Genomic DNA, 14309 nt, shown 5'->3' on the forward strand with positions numbered 1-14309 from the left:
AAGAGGAAAGATAAGGAAGAAGAAATGTCAGACCAGGAGGAAAGATAGGAAGAACAAACGTTGGATCAAGAAGAAAGCTACAAAGGTTGGACCAAGAGGTAAGTATGTGTTGTCATTTTTTTTAATTTTACCTAGGCTCTTTAGTATTTAGGAAGGGGTTATAAAGAATTGGATAACCCCCTTAACAATCATCAAGAGCAGTTGCAATCTAAAGGATCACTTTCTATGTTGACGACAGGAGAATTTTCAGAGTCCTGTACATTGCAGACTGTGTTCTTGAAAAATAACATGTAGTCACTCTCACCTGGTTCAGAAAGGAGATGGTGATTCCGGCATAGACGAAGAACAGCACAAAACATGTATATAGATAGATAGATAGATAGATAGATAGACTATACTGTAGAGAGGCCAGTCAGTTTATGTAATTCCATAATACAGGTGCTTTACCAGATGTTATAGGCACAAGTACAGCTTAGGACCATCTGACATTGTGTCAAGCAAACTTGTGTCACAATGGTGTACACTGTATTACTATACAATATGTCTGGATGCACCCCTGCCCTGAACGGACTGATACCGATACCCACCTCTGAGGCACATTCCTGCAGGGTACCCACCACTGGTATGAGCATGTTTGAATGTGGAGATTTTAGCAGTCTTGCCAGTAATGGGATGCCACCTGCTCTACGAATCGCTTCCTTATTTCTTGTGCTTTTGGAACAGCTCCACAGCGCTAATGCTCCGCAGCGAGCAACCTCAATGTCCTTCTCTTGTTCGGCAGTCAGGTTGGTGGCTGTCATGGGAACACAGTCCAACAATCCAACCTAAATGACAACGTATATGGATGAATTATACATCAGGACACACAATGCATGAAAAATGAGAAATCATTTATGCCAATTACATTTATAAAACATGACTGGTGTCGGAACACCTGTATGACGTTTCTGTATGTCCCCTTGGTAGCTTGAGAAAGACCTTTTTGGATCAGGGCTACCATCCAAGAACAATTGAAAACAAGATTGCAAGAGCCACCAGAATATCAAGGTATTATCTCCCACATTACAAAGCTAAAGAAGAAAGCACTTGGGTCCCTCTAGTAGTCACCTACAATCCAGATCTGGAAGTGCCAAACCCCCTTTGCTGCACGGAAACTACAACCTTTATTCCAAAAGATGCCAGATTACAATCCATATTTCCAGACTCCCCACTTCTGCATTTTAGGCAGCCCCCAAATCTAAGAAGCATCATTGTCAAAAGCTCCCTGTCCTCTCCAACAACAACAGAAACCCTTCCCTGCAAACAAAAAAGTGTAAAACCTGGTAATTCAGTTGTACTACAACTAATGCAGTGTACTTAATTATATATACCGTATGTCCAACTGGGGGTCTGTATGTAGGGGAGACAGCACAAAACTAGGATGAATTCTCATCACCACACAATGAAAGAAAAATTAATACATCTACGTGTGGCCAAACATTTTTGTATCCCTGATCACAGCATCATGGACATGAAATTGCTGGTATTGAAAGGTAACTTAACATCCCACAGAGACAGAAGATTGTGAGAGTACAAACTTATGATGACCTTTGACACATACAGGGCAGGAACGAATGTGTTGCATGGATATACGTCTTTTTACAACCATTAAGAAATGTGCTTCTCAGACCTGTGGGGGCATCACAACCCTGGACCAGACCTCACAGAGAACAATAAAAGTTTCACACTCCATAACTATGAATCCTCCAGTATACACTGCCATAACCGTCTCTCCCCTGTCACATTGATGGTTCAGTATTAGTGGTGAACAAACGTGCTTGGATCAGATGTTATCCGAGCATGCTCGTGTGCTAACCAAGTGACTTGGGTGTGCTCGAATACTATGTTAGAGACCTCGTGCCTACATGTCTCGCATCTGTTCGACAGCGGCAACACATGCAGTGATTGCCTAACAAGCAGGTAATCCTGGCATGTGTTGAACCTGTCAATCAGCCATGAGAAATGCAGCCGCGGGGACTCGAACATGTTTTTCGAGCATGTCAAAGTTACTCGGTTAGAACCCGAACAAGCTTGGACAACACCTTATCCTAGCATGTTCGCTCATCACCGTTCAGTATGTCTTTGGAGTGAGAGAGGAGAAACCAGAGGAAACCCACAAAACAAGGGGAGAACATACAGACTCCCTGTAGATGTTGCCCTTGGTGAGATTTGAACCTAGGATCCCCGCGCTCCAAGACTGCAGTGCTAACCACTGAGCCACCGTGAGTGTGAACATGCAGTAAAGAAGAACTGATCACTTGGATCCAGTAATGTACTAATATGTTGCTATGTGAAAAAGTATAACTGGCTGCACATACGACTCCTATAAAAAGTTAATAACCTCCAGTGATTGCAGTTGTGACTCGTACATGTGGCCACTTTTTCCCGTTCTTCGGCGTGAAGATGGTTTTTGTTTATTTTCCATACAATTGTCATCTCATCAGGCATCTGTTAATATTTTATTGACTGTCTTTGAAAACAAGTGGTATTATCCAGATGTGGAACATACACAGGATACTTGCATTCCAATCTCTTCCCCCAATATTTTCTAAAAGATTCAAAATGGAATTTTCTTTTTTTATTTCTCCAAAAAAGCATTTCAGATTGAGTCAGTTTTAGAACTGGAAAATTACTTATTGAAGAGCAAGCCGGCCGAGCCAAGTGAGGAGGAGTCATCGCTAATGCACTATACTGCCCTGCTGTCAATGATTAATTAATTCTGCTCATAAACTTTACAAGTTATAAATCTGCCTGCTATAAATCCCGGTATAATGAAATTCCCAGCAATTTTCAAAATTGGCAAAACATAATTATGAGACTGGACATGTTGAGGTATTGTCAATTTTATGACTGCACACATAGGGGTGGTTTTGGGATATCAGGTTTCCCCCCAAAAATCAATGTTTTATCTTCCATAGAATTTACAAAAAAAATGTTCTTTTGAGGTTGTGGCAGATTTCATTTTACTGCTTTTGATAAAGTAAAAACAACCAAGCCGTTTTCACAGCTTGACAAATGTTTTGCCAGAGAAAATCTGGTTCTGCTAACAAAGCGAAAATGTTCTCCAATGTTCATAGCCACAACCCAAGTATGTACAAGCCGGGGCCCGGGACTCATTTTCTGGTTACTTATGGGAAGCTCTCTAAGGAGTATTTCATCCACGTGTGGGTTATACAAGGGTAGGGTCATTTTCTCCATTTTTCCCCTATCCTTTTGATGCTTGGAGAGGATAGATGAATTCACCTGAGGACTGTAGTCAAGGAATTTGGCTGCGCTAATCCAATAATTTTAGGAAAAAATTCACATGCTGCAAATTTTGTTGCAGAAATTTCTGAAACATGTGTATCCATCCATAAGGGTATGTGCCCATGATCAGCAATTGCTGCGGGTTTCACACTGCATATTTATGCAGCGTTAAACCCGCAGCGGCCAGATGTTACAGCATAGTGGATGGGATTTCTAGAAATCCCATGTCCACTCTGCGTCCATAGTCGCCTGTGGATCACCCTTGGAGACTGACATGCAAAGTGTGAGATCTGGTTTGGATGGGTTAGAGGCGTCTAGAATCTCTGCAAGGAGAAACGTTATACCCCTTTGGATCCAGGTCATACCCCGAAACACAGTGTCTGCAAAAAGAGTTTTGGTTTTGGCTTTTATCCTAAGTCATGTGACAAGGCTCGTTAGAGAGTTGATATTGACTTTCAGTATCGTTACTTCCTATAGTTGGCACTAGAGTTCTAATCCTCTTCCTCTCTGAAGCGACAGTACTGTATGCACTGTCCTGGCAATATAAAATACAGATATTCCGCGACTTAAAATCTGCTGTGTATTCTCAATGTGGGATATCCCTCCCTAAAGAGTGAAATTTGCAATGAATTCTGCACAAAGAATTAACATGCTCAAGATTTTAAAATGTGTCTCTTATCTACTTAGCTGGGATTGTAATGTGCTTTGGATAGTCTACAAGCACGTCTGCTTGGAAAATCTGCAACATACACGCAATGTGTAAATATGCCGTAGGAGAAGTTCTGCAGTGGGTAATCCATAGGTAAAAACTGCACTGGTAAAATACGCTGCGGATTTTGTTGCAGAACTATTATGGATGCACATTTTAATCTTCGCTTTTCAAGGGATGGAATCCGTACAAAGATTGTTTTGCTGTGCCAATTTATATTGCAAATTCTCTCTGCAGCAAAAACTTGACACTTGATAAAATCTCATACACAATTGTGGTACTGTAAAAGGCACCGGATTTACTAACCCCAAAAATCTGAACGGAAAATCTACTGCATGTACAGCACGTGGTAACATACTATAAATTGTCTGCTAACAGGTATTTGTTGTCAGTGTCCACCTGACCAAATGTATTATAAATCTGTTCCTGATCGCTCACCCACCCCGTCTTAACAACCAACATTACAAGGCACTAGGTTTGCAGGACACAGGTTATATGACACTAGATTGTGGCCCGATTCTAACGCATCGGGTATTCTAGAATATGCATGTCCCCGTAGTATATGGACAATGATGATTCCAGAATTCGCGGCAGATTGTGCCCGTCGCTGATTGGTCGAGGCAACCTTTATGACATGATCGTCGCCATGGCAACCATTATGACATCTACGTCGATACTGTGCCCATCGCTGAATCAGAGAATCTAACGCATCGGTATTCTAGAATATGCATGTCCCCGTAGTATATGGACAATGATGATTCCAGAATTCGCGGCAGACTGTGCCCGTCGCTGATTGGTCGAGGCAACCTTTATGACATCATCGTCGCCATGACAACCATTATGACATCTACGTCGATACTGTGCCCATTGCTGAATCAGAAACGTGGGATTTCTACGTCCTTTATGACATCATCGTCGCTGTGCCCGTTGCTGATTGGTCGAGGCCTGGCGGCCTCGACCAATCAGAGACGCGGGATTTCTACGTCAATACTGTGCCCGTCGCTAATTGGTCGAGGCCTGGCGGCCTCGACCAATCAGAGACGCGGGATTTCCTGGACAGACAGACAGACAGACGGAAAAACCCTTAGACAATTATATATATAGATGCTGTACTGCTGGAAGAACCTTTGGAGTGAAATACATTGAGGTCTTAGGTGGTGGCTTGTACTTGGGAAAAAACTTGGCCACATGAGTTATTCTGTAGCCACCAGATGGAAGCCTATGAACCACCTCCCACCTGCTGGCATCCCCAGCTCCTCTTTTGATTAGTCATCCTAGAGCAATGTCATCATTGCAGCATGAGGCACACATGACGCTGGCTAATTAAAAGAGAACTTACAGCTGGTGGCCACAGAAGACTGACCTCGGTCCTGTTAGTCGATTTGCTCATCTGCAGTGGTTTGCATACCTGCCGACTGTTCCAGATTTCCCGGGACATCTGAGCCGAAAAGGTATGGGGCATCATTCCTCTACACAGTAAGATCGATATCTTGGGAATTATATGCTGCTTTGTTTTTTTTTCTCCTAATGCATTTTTACAAGGAACATCAGAGGACTTGCTGTCTTCACTTATTTCAGGAGGTGCAATGTGAAAATAGAGATGTGTGATTTATAACTATCACAAGGACAAGGTACTCACCAGTCTCTTGATTCCACCATGTTGTCTCACTGTGCGCCTGGCTCGTCGGAACTTGGCAACATTTGCAATAGTTTCTGCTGCCAGGCATTTTAGATCCTTGTCCCGGCAGTCAAGTATCTTGACCATGGTCTGAAGCCCGCCAAGATCGGCAATAGAACTTCTGATTTGTGAATTGTGGCTAATTTCCTTTAAAATCTTCAAAGCACCAATCTAGTAAAAAATCAAGATATATCATAAAAAATTGCATTCTTGTCAAGTGCCCCAGCACACTTCATAGCACTTTATAAGAAAGAGTGTTATTCACATCTTTTATAGTGATGTGTGAATCTGCAGACAATCGAATGAGAAGATTCACTTTAATTTGGATAGAAAATTCAACTTACAATAAAATTATTCAATGTGAGTGAAATGTTCCTCATCATGCTCGGGGGTTCTCTTCAGATCCCAGACAATAATAAACACAGGGAAACAAAAAATTACCCTGTTGACTAGCTGTCACAGCTCTCCACCTCCTTATCGGTCCTCCGCACAGCTCCCGGTGGCCTCTTCTTTCCTTCGGCACTGTGCATGCAATGCTATTTTCAGCTCTTCCGGCATCTAGACTCTGCACTGGGGCTTCTGGTGCTCCAGAAGAGAGTGAAGATGTCAGAAGAGCCGAAGAAGACATTGCACGTGAGGTGCTGAAAGAAATAAGAGGCCGGAGGCAGCTGTTGCCGAGAACCGGATTTTGGGGCTGTGAGCAGCAAGGTGAGTATGGTTTTTTTCACCACTTTCCAAACCCTGTTGATATCAGCATCCGGGCTCCATTTGGAGTTAATAAAAAAATTCTGATTCAGGAGAGTCCAAATTTTTGTAAGACCCAAGATTAGGTAATCTCTACTGATGAGCGAATATACTCGTTACACGAGATTTCCCGAGAACGCTCGGGTGACCTCCGAGTATTTTTTAGTGCTCAGAGATTTAGTTTTCATCGCCGCAGCTGAATGATTTACATCTGTTAGCCAGCATAAGTACATGTGGGGGTTGCCTGGTTGCTAGGGAATCCCCACACGTAATCAAGCTGGCTAACAGATGTAAATCATTCAGCTGAGGTGAGGAAAACAATCTCCGAGCACTAAAAAATACACGGAGGTCACCCGAGCGTGCTCGGGAAATCTTGAGTAACGAGTATATTCGCCCATCACTAGTAATCTCTAATCTTTTACAGTCGCAGCTCTCTCCATTCATTTCTATCAGAGTTCCGATGATTGTGAAGACGGATAGATCACTTTTCGTCTTATAAAATTGGCCCTATTGCATGTGCCATGTATGACAATCTCCATAGAGTGCTACAGAATATGTGCAAAACTATAGGCAAAATAATAAGGTAATGAATGACTTCATATTTTACACTTGCAAAACCTAAAATCGCTGGAGAGGTGAATCCAGGACAATCCAATATTTTGTGTGGTTATGTTTTTATAAGCTTGTATGAGTTTTATGAAATATTTTATTATACTCCTGCACATTTATTAACCTTCCATACCTTACACTTGATTTCTTCTGTGTCCAGCAGATTAATGAGCACTTCAAGCCCTCCGACGTCTCTTATAGCCAGCTGACATGTTTCTTGTCCAAGATTGAAATCTCTCATTGAGCAGAGAGCAATAACAGTAGCCGTCTGGTTACCTCCCTGCAACACACATAGAACAGGTATCATCATGAAATAATATCTCCAGAATGTGTCCTACTGGGAGCGTTATTACCAATGGCCATAGTTCAAATACAACAATAATCCGTCCATCACTAAAAGAGGTCAATGCATTTGGACTGGTTTGTCCCCCAATGCATTTCCATATATATAAAATCACATGTATATGAATACACATATGTAAAATTAGGACCACATAAGGTACAGCATGGGACCATTTGCATGATGACGACAATAACTAAAATATTTCTTCATTATTTTTATTATCAGAACACTTGGTAGGAACGCTAAGCACTTTTAAGGGGTTCTATAGTTTGTAACTGGCCCTTATCAAATACTCAAATACTCTTTAAGGGCATATTCAGCTGTAGTTGTCCTCTCCAGTAATTTGGATAAGAAATGGACAAAGGGTTTTATTTTACCTAAGGTATCGGCGGTCCAATGCCTAGAGCAGTGCTCAAGGCAGGGCTGGACTGGCCATCTGGAAATTCTGGCAAATGCCAGAAGGGCCTGTCTGGTCATGGGCTGCCTTGTCTGCTACATTGTTAACAGAATCGGTGTTCTCAAGACACCCATACTGATAAGAGTTGTGACGGAGCACAAAGTCGCTGACTCCGTCACTTACCCCAGCAGGTCACAGGTATCATTAGAAATATTGGTCTTTTAGTAAATCTTGCTTTTCTCCATTCGGGGTAATATTAGTAATATATCTGGTGCTTGAGGATGGGGACCGCATGGGCCTGTGTGATTTCAAATGCCAGGGATGAATTTCAGCCCCTGTCCATACCTGGCTCAAGGGAGAAGGCGCAAGAAGCCATAAAACATACTTTTTATTTTAGTGCAAGCCCTAAAGTAAGAGCGCCCTGGCAGAGAAAGGTCAGCTTTGGAAAATTGTGTACAGCGTTGCATTCAAAGTCAAGACACTGGTCAGCTTTAATTGCCGACTGTGCTGCCTGCATCTCACTTTGCCAGAAAAGGCATGATAATGAGAATGGCCGGGTCCAGTTGCAAAGTCACCCTGAGGACAATGAGCACCACCTTCCTTCAGGGCAACAGAGAGAAGCGAAGGCAGACGAAGAGGAGGATAAAGAAGTGAGCGGAGTGACAGAGGAAAAGGAGACTAAGAGATTAGTGACAAGTGACAGTAGAACATTCCACAGCACACTACTCATATACAGTGGGTGATGGTATATAGGAGGGGAGTTTCCAATATTTCCCTAAGAAAGTCCTGGGGAACACAATCTGCACCACTGAGCACCAGGACCAGGCTTAGCACAAATGTTCCAACAAGCCGCATATACATGTGACGCTAGTCACTACTTAAAGTGATGCTAGTCACTACTCATGAAATTACCATGAGGAAGAATAGTCAAGAGGGCTGGTAATAGACAAAGGAAAAAGATAAAAGTGTAGTCAGGTTACAGTCCGAGGTCAGAGAATCAGGAAAGTAGCGGATCAAGACAAACGGGTAAATCAGATGGATGATCAAAAAGGTAAATCCAAGGTTGGCAATGGAGATCGGAGAGATCAGAATACAGAGCACACCTTGAACAAAGCTACAACCGGCAAAGGTCTGGCAATAGACACAGTGCTAAATAGTCATGTAATCACCCAGAATAGATGACACCTGCAGGAGATCCCACAGACCAAGGACGGCTGAGCAGTCAATCACAATACTCACACCTTTTGCCTCAGATTGAGTGGTAGAGCTGTCACTCACAAGCCTGACAGCTCAGCCAGCCCCCAGATCCTGTAGGAAGGCAAAGCTGTCATTCACAGCATCCCCAGGACATCTTGAGAGGTGGAATCGTGACAATACATTTATTAATCGAGATACAAAAAAAGTCACTATAAATGATCATTTTAGGATTGATCTTTTTATTATTACTATTGCTCAAAAACAAGAGAATCATGATAATAATTGGTGAGTGTTAATGGGCTTTTAATTGGGTGAATTCACACTTGGTGCCCCTGGCAGCGAGAAGTGTAAGTACTGCCATGGAGGGGCATGAATGCCAGATGCTTGTAAAGAGTAGCTAATAATGTTATAATTTCATAAAATTCAGGATACTGTACATATGTATTGTCTACAGACTGATTTTGCATGGTGGATGAGAGGTTGATACTATATTATGGGCATTCCACTGGCAAAAAAACAAGTATGATTGAAATTATTTTATTATATTGATCATTGTATCCTATGTCTTAGGTAATTCTCCAAGTCATCAAGCACAAAAAAAGAAGCTGATGAGTGATTATTATGACCCACCAGAAGACATAAAGTGTTACATAATGTTATCACAAGGTATCTGGATAATGCTGCCATTAACCAATTTCTAAGCAGCTTTTGTAAACTATGGTGGAGCCATCCAGATAGAGCAATCAGTAAAACAAGCATAAAAAAGAAACATTCAAACCTTCCACTGCTTCTACACGGTTCTTCCTTTACGTAAACTCCAGGCGACCTCAGGCCATCTGAAGTGGTAAAGTAAATTACTCTGCTCCTTCAACATTCGCTGTCACAGAGGCTTCTGACCTCAACCCAATCAGACAGGTTATTTGCACCAGGCTGAGTGTAAATGCTCCGGAGATTGACCCCGACAAATTGTAACATTGGGAGTTCAACTGCTAAACTCATTTGGTTTAATGAAAAGCAATCACTATTGAGACTAAATACGTAATGCTTTAAATGACTTGTTCCGTCAGTGCGACTACATAAATACCTACCGGAAGCTCAGAATACAGCCGATCACTTCAGAATTGGAGAATTGACTCTGAATTATACACTGAGTAATGATTCAGAAAGTTTATTTAAAAACGATCCCACCTTCCAGATATGTGCATATAGGAAGGCGCGGACTGGCCAACAGGAGAACTGGAGAAACCCCAGGTAGGCCCCTATGCAGTAGTTTGATCCCAATCCCCTATTATGAGCAGTATTTGGCACAAAACACTTGATTCACCTTGTATTGATAAAAGTAGCATTTCATCATTAATTTAACAACCTACCTAGTTTATTATTATATTGAAGCAGAAGTAAATTTGTGAATGAGGGTAATGTAATATTTTCATTTAGATGAATATTGGCCTCAGAGTCAATATTATATTACTCATGAATTGTTAAGTGCCTTTTTTTCCATAAATGTTCTTAAAAAATGCAACAAAAATAATTCCAGGCAAGAGATTTAACCTACTGATTTTATAGGGTCCCCATTTAACTGTGTGGGTAAAGTGTTGTGAATTCTGTGGCTGAGTTCACTTCTGTGGTCACAAGTGGTATTGCAGTCTCTGGGCTTCCTCCCTCAGGTGTTTTGGTGAGCTCGTTGGCTGCCTTGCTATTTAGCTCCACCTGAGTCTGTCTTCCTTGCTCCTTGTCAATGTTCCAGTGTTGGATCTGAGCTACTGCATCTTTCCTTGGGCCTGCTGCTCTGCTAGATAAGTGCTTCTAGTTTGTTTTCTGTTTTTTCTGTCCAGCTTGTTATTATCTTTTGCTGGAAGCTCTGAGAAGCAAAGGGGTGCACCGCCGTGCTGTTAGTTCGGCACGGTGGGTCTTTTTGCCCCTTTGCGTGGTTTTCGTTTTAGGGTTTTTTGTAGACTGCATAGTTCTCTTTGCTATCCTCGCTCTGTCTAGAATATCGGGCCTCACTTTGCTGTATCTATTTCATTCCTACGTTTGTCTTTTCATCTTGCTAACAGTCATTATATGTGGGGGCTGCCTATTCCTTTGGGGTATTTCTCTGAGGTAAGTCAGGCTTGTATTTCTATCTTCAGGCTAGTCAGCTCCTCAGGCAGTGCCGAGTTGCATAGGTAGTTGATAGGCGCAATCCACTGCTGCTTCCAGTTGTGTGAGGATAGATCAGGTACTGCAGTCTACAGAGATTCCACGTCTCAGAACTCGTCCTATTGTTTTGGGTTATTGCCAGATCTCTGTATGTGCGCTGATTACTGCACGCTGTGTTGCCTGATTGCCAGCCATAACAGTACAAGGAGCCATTCAATGATTTCCAATAGAGGGAAAAAAGAAATCCTGACATCATTTTTTTTTCTTAGCTCTGTCTTCAGTCTTTTTTTTCCCCTAGACATTAGAGTGCTTCAGGACACAGCTGTGGACATGGATATTCAGGCTCTGTGCTCCTCAATGGATAATCTCGTTGTAAATGTACAAAAGATTCAAGATACTATTGATCAGAAATCGATGCTAGAACCAAGAATTCCGATTCCTGATTTGTTTTTTGGTGACAGAACTAAGTTCCTGAGCTTCAGAAATAATTGTAAGCTATTTTTGGCCTTGAAACCTCATTCTTCTGGTAATCCTATTCAACAGGTTTTGATTATTATTTCTTTTTTGCGCGGCGACCCACAGGACTGGGCGTTTTCTCTTGCACCAGGAGATTCTGCATTGAGTAATGTTGATGCATTTTTCCAGGCGCTGGGATTGCTTTACGATGAGCCTAATTCAGTGGATCAAGCTGAGAAAAATCTGCTGGCTTTATGCCAGGGTCAGGATGATGTAGAAGTATATTGTCAGAAATTTAGAAAATGGTCAGTACTCACTCTGTGGAATGAATCTGCACTAGCGGCTTTGTTCAGAAAGGGTCTCTCTGAAGCTCTTAAGGATGTAATGGTGGGATTTCCTATGCCTGCTGGTTTGAATGAGTCTATGTCCTTGGCCATTCAGATCGGTCGTCGCTTGCGCGAGCGTAAATCTGTGCACCATCTGGCGGTATTGTCTGAGAGTAAGCCTGAGCCTATGCAGTGCGACAGGACTATGACTAAAGTAGAACGGCACGAACACAGACGTCTGAACAGACTGTGTTTCTATTGTGGTGATTCTACTCATGCTATTTCTAATTGTCCTAAACGCACTAGGCGGTTCGATAGCTCTGCCGTTATTGGTACTGTACAGTCCAAATTCCTTTTGTCCATTACCTTAATGTGCTCTTTGTCATCATATTCTGTCATGGCGTTTGTGGATTCAGGCGCTGCCCTGAATCTGATGGATTTGGATTATGCTAAACGTTGTGGATTTTTCTTGGAGCCTTTGCGGTGTCCTATTCCGTTGAGAGGAATTGATGCTACACCTCTGGCCAAGAATAAGCCTCAGTACTGGGCCCAGCTGACCATGTGCATGGCTCCTGCACATCAGGAAGTTATTCGCTTTTTGGTACTGCATAATTTGCATGATGTGGTCGTGTTGGGGTTGCCATGGCTACAAACCCATAATCCAGTATTGGATTGGAACTCTATGTCGGTAACCAGCTGGGGTTGTCAGGGAGTACATGGTGATGTTCCATTTTTGTCTATTTCGTCATCCATTCCTTCTGACATCCCAGAGTTCTTGTCGGACTTTCAGGATGTATTTGAAGAGTCCAAGTCTGATGCCCTTCCTCCGCATAGGAATTGTGATTGTGCTATCGATTTGATTCCTGGTAGTAAATTCCCTAAGGGTCGTTTATTTAATTTGTCCGTACCTGAACACACCGCTATGCGCAGTTATGTGAAGGAGTCCCTGGAGAAGGGACATATTCGCCCATCGTCGTCACCATTGGAAGCAGGGTTCTTTTTTGTAGCCAAGAAGGATGGTTCGCTAAGACCGTGTATTGATTACCGCCTTCTTAATAAGATCACTGTTAAGTTTCAGTATCCCTTGCCATTGATTTCTGACTTGTTTGCTCGGATTAAGGGGGCTAGTTGGTTTACTAAGATTGATCTTCGTGGTGCGTATAATCTGGTGAGAATCAGGCAGGGAGATGAATGGAAAACGGCATTTAATACGCCCGAGGGTCATTTTGAGTATCTGGTGATGCCGTTCGGACTTGCCAATGCTCCATCTGTTTTTCAGTCTTTTATGCATGACATTTTCCGTGAGTATCTGGATAAATTCTTGATTGTTTACTTGGATGACATTTTGATCTTCTCAGATGATTGGGAGTCTCATGTGAAGCAAGTCAGAATGGTTTTCCAGGTACTGCGTGCTAATTCCTTGTTCGTGAAGGGATCAAAGTGTCTCTTCGGTGTGCAGAAAGTTTCATTTTTGGGGTTCATCTTTTCCCCTTCTACTATCGAGATGGATCCGGTTAAGGTTCAGGCCATCCAGGATTGGACTCAGCCGACATCTCTAAAAAGTTTGCAGAAATTCCTGGGCTTTGCTAATTTTTATCGTCGCTTCATCTGTAATTTTTCTAGCATTGCCAGACCATTGACCGATTTGACCAAGAAGGGAGCTGATTTGGTTAATTGGTCTTCTGCTGCCGTGGAAGCTTTTCAGGAGTTGAAGCGTCGTTTTTGCTGTGCCCCTGTGTTGTGTCAACCTGATGTTTCTCTTCCGTTCCAGGTCGAGGTTGATGCTTCTGAGATTGGTGCAGGGGCGGTTTTGTCACAGAGAGGTTCTGGTTGCTCAGTGTTCAAACCATGTGCTTTCTTTTCCAGGAAATTTTCTGCTGCTGAGCGTAATTATGATGTGGGCAACCGAGAGTTGCTGGCCATGAAGTGGGCATTCGAGGAGTGGCGTCATTGGCTTGAGGGTGCTAAGCATCGCGTGGTGGTTTTGACTGATCATAAGAACCTTACTTATCTTGAGTCTGCCAAGCGCTTGAATCCTAGACAGGCCCGTTGGTCGTTATTTTTTGCTCGTTTTGATTTTGTGATTTCATACCTTCCGGGCTCTAAAAATGTGAAGGCGGATGCTCTGTCTAGGAGTTTTGTGCCCGACTCTCCGGGGTTATCTGAGCCGGCGAGTATCCTCAAGGAAGGAGTCATTGTGTCTGCCATCTCCCCTGATTTGCGGAGAGTGTTGCAGAAATTTCAGGCTAATAAACCTGATCGTTGTCCGGCCGAGAAACTGTTCGTCCCTGATAGGTGGACTAGTAAAGTTATCTCTGAACTTCATTGTTCGGTGCTGGCCGGTCATCCAGGAATCTTTGGTACCAGGGAGTTGGTTGCTAGATCCTTCTGGTGGCCATCTCTGTCACGGGATGTGCGTGCTT

General features: G+C 42.8%; 1 protein-coding gene across 1 annotated transcript in view; it reads right to left on the bottom strand.

Annotated features, from left to right (window-relative positions):
• ODAD2 (outer dynein arm docking complex subunit 2) overlaps positions 1-14309 on the bottom strand; it is a 164507-nt gene that overhangs the window by 67187 nt on the left and 83011 nt on the right. Inside the window, exons 11-13 of the mRNA XM_069729626.1 lie at positions 7159-7305; positions 5634-5843; positions 588-824 (exon numbers count right to left, since the gene is read on the bottom strand). Coding sequence (XP_069585727.1) covers positions 588-824; positions 5634-5843; positions 7159-7305 — 594 coding nt within the window. The remainder of the gene's footprint in view (positions 1-587; positions 825-5633; positions 5844-7158; positions 7306-14309) is intronic.

The sequence above is a fragment of the Ranitomeya imitator genome, chromosome 6 (genome assembly GCF_032444005.1).
Source record: "Ranitomeya imitator isolate aRanImi1 chromosome 6, aRanImi1.pri, whole genome shotgun sequence".
Classification (NCBI taxonomy): domain Eukaryota; kingdom Metazoa; phylum Chordata; class Amphibia; order Anura; family Dendrobatidae; genus Ranitomeya; species Ranitomeya imitator.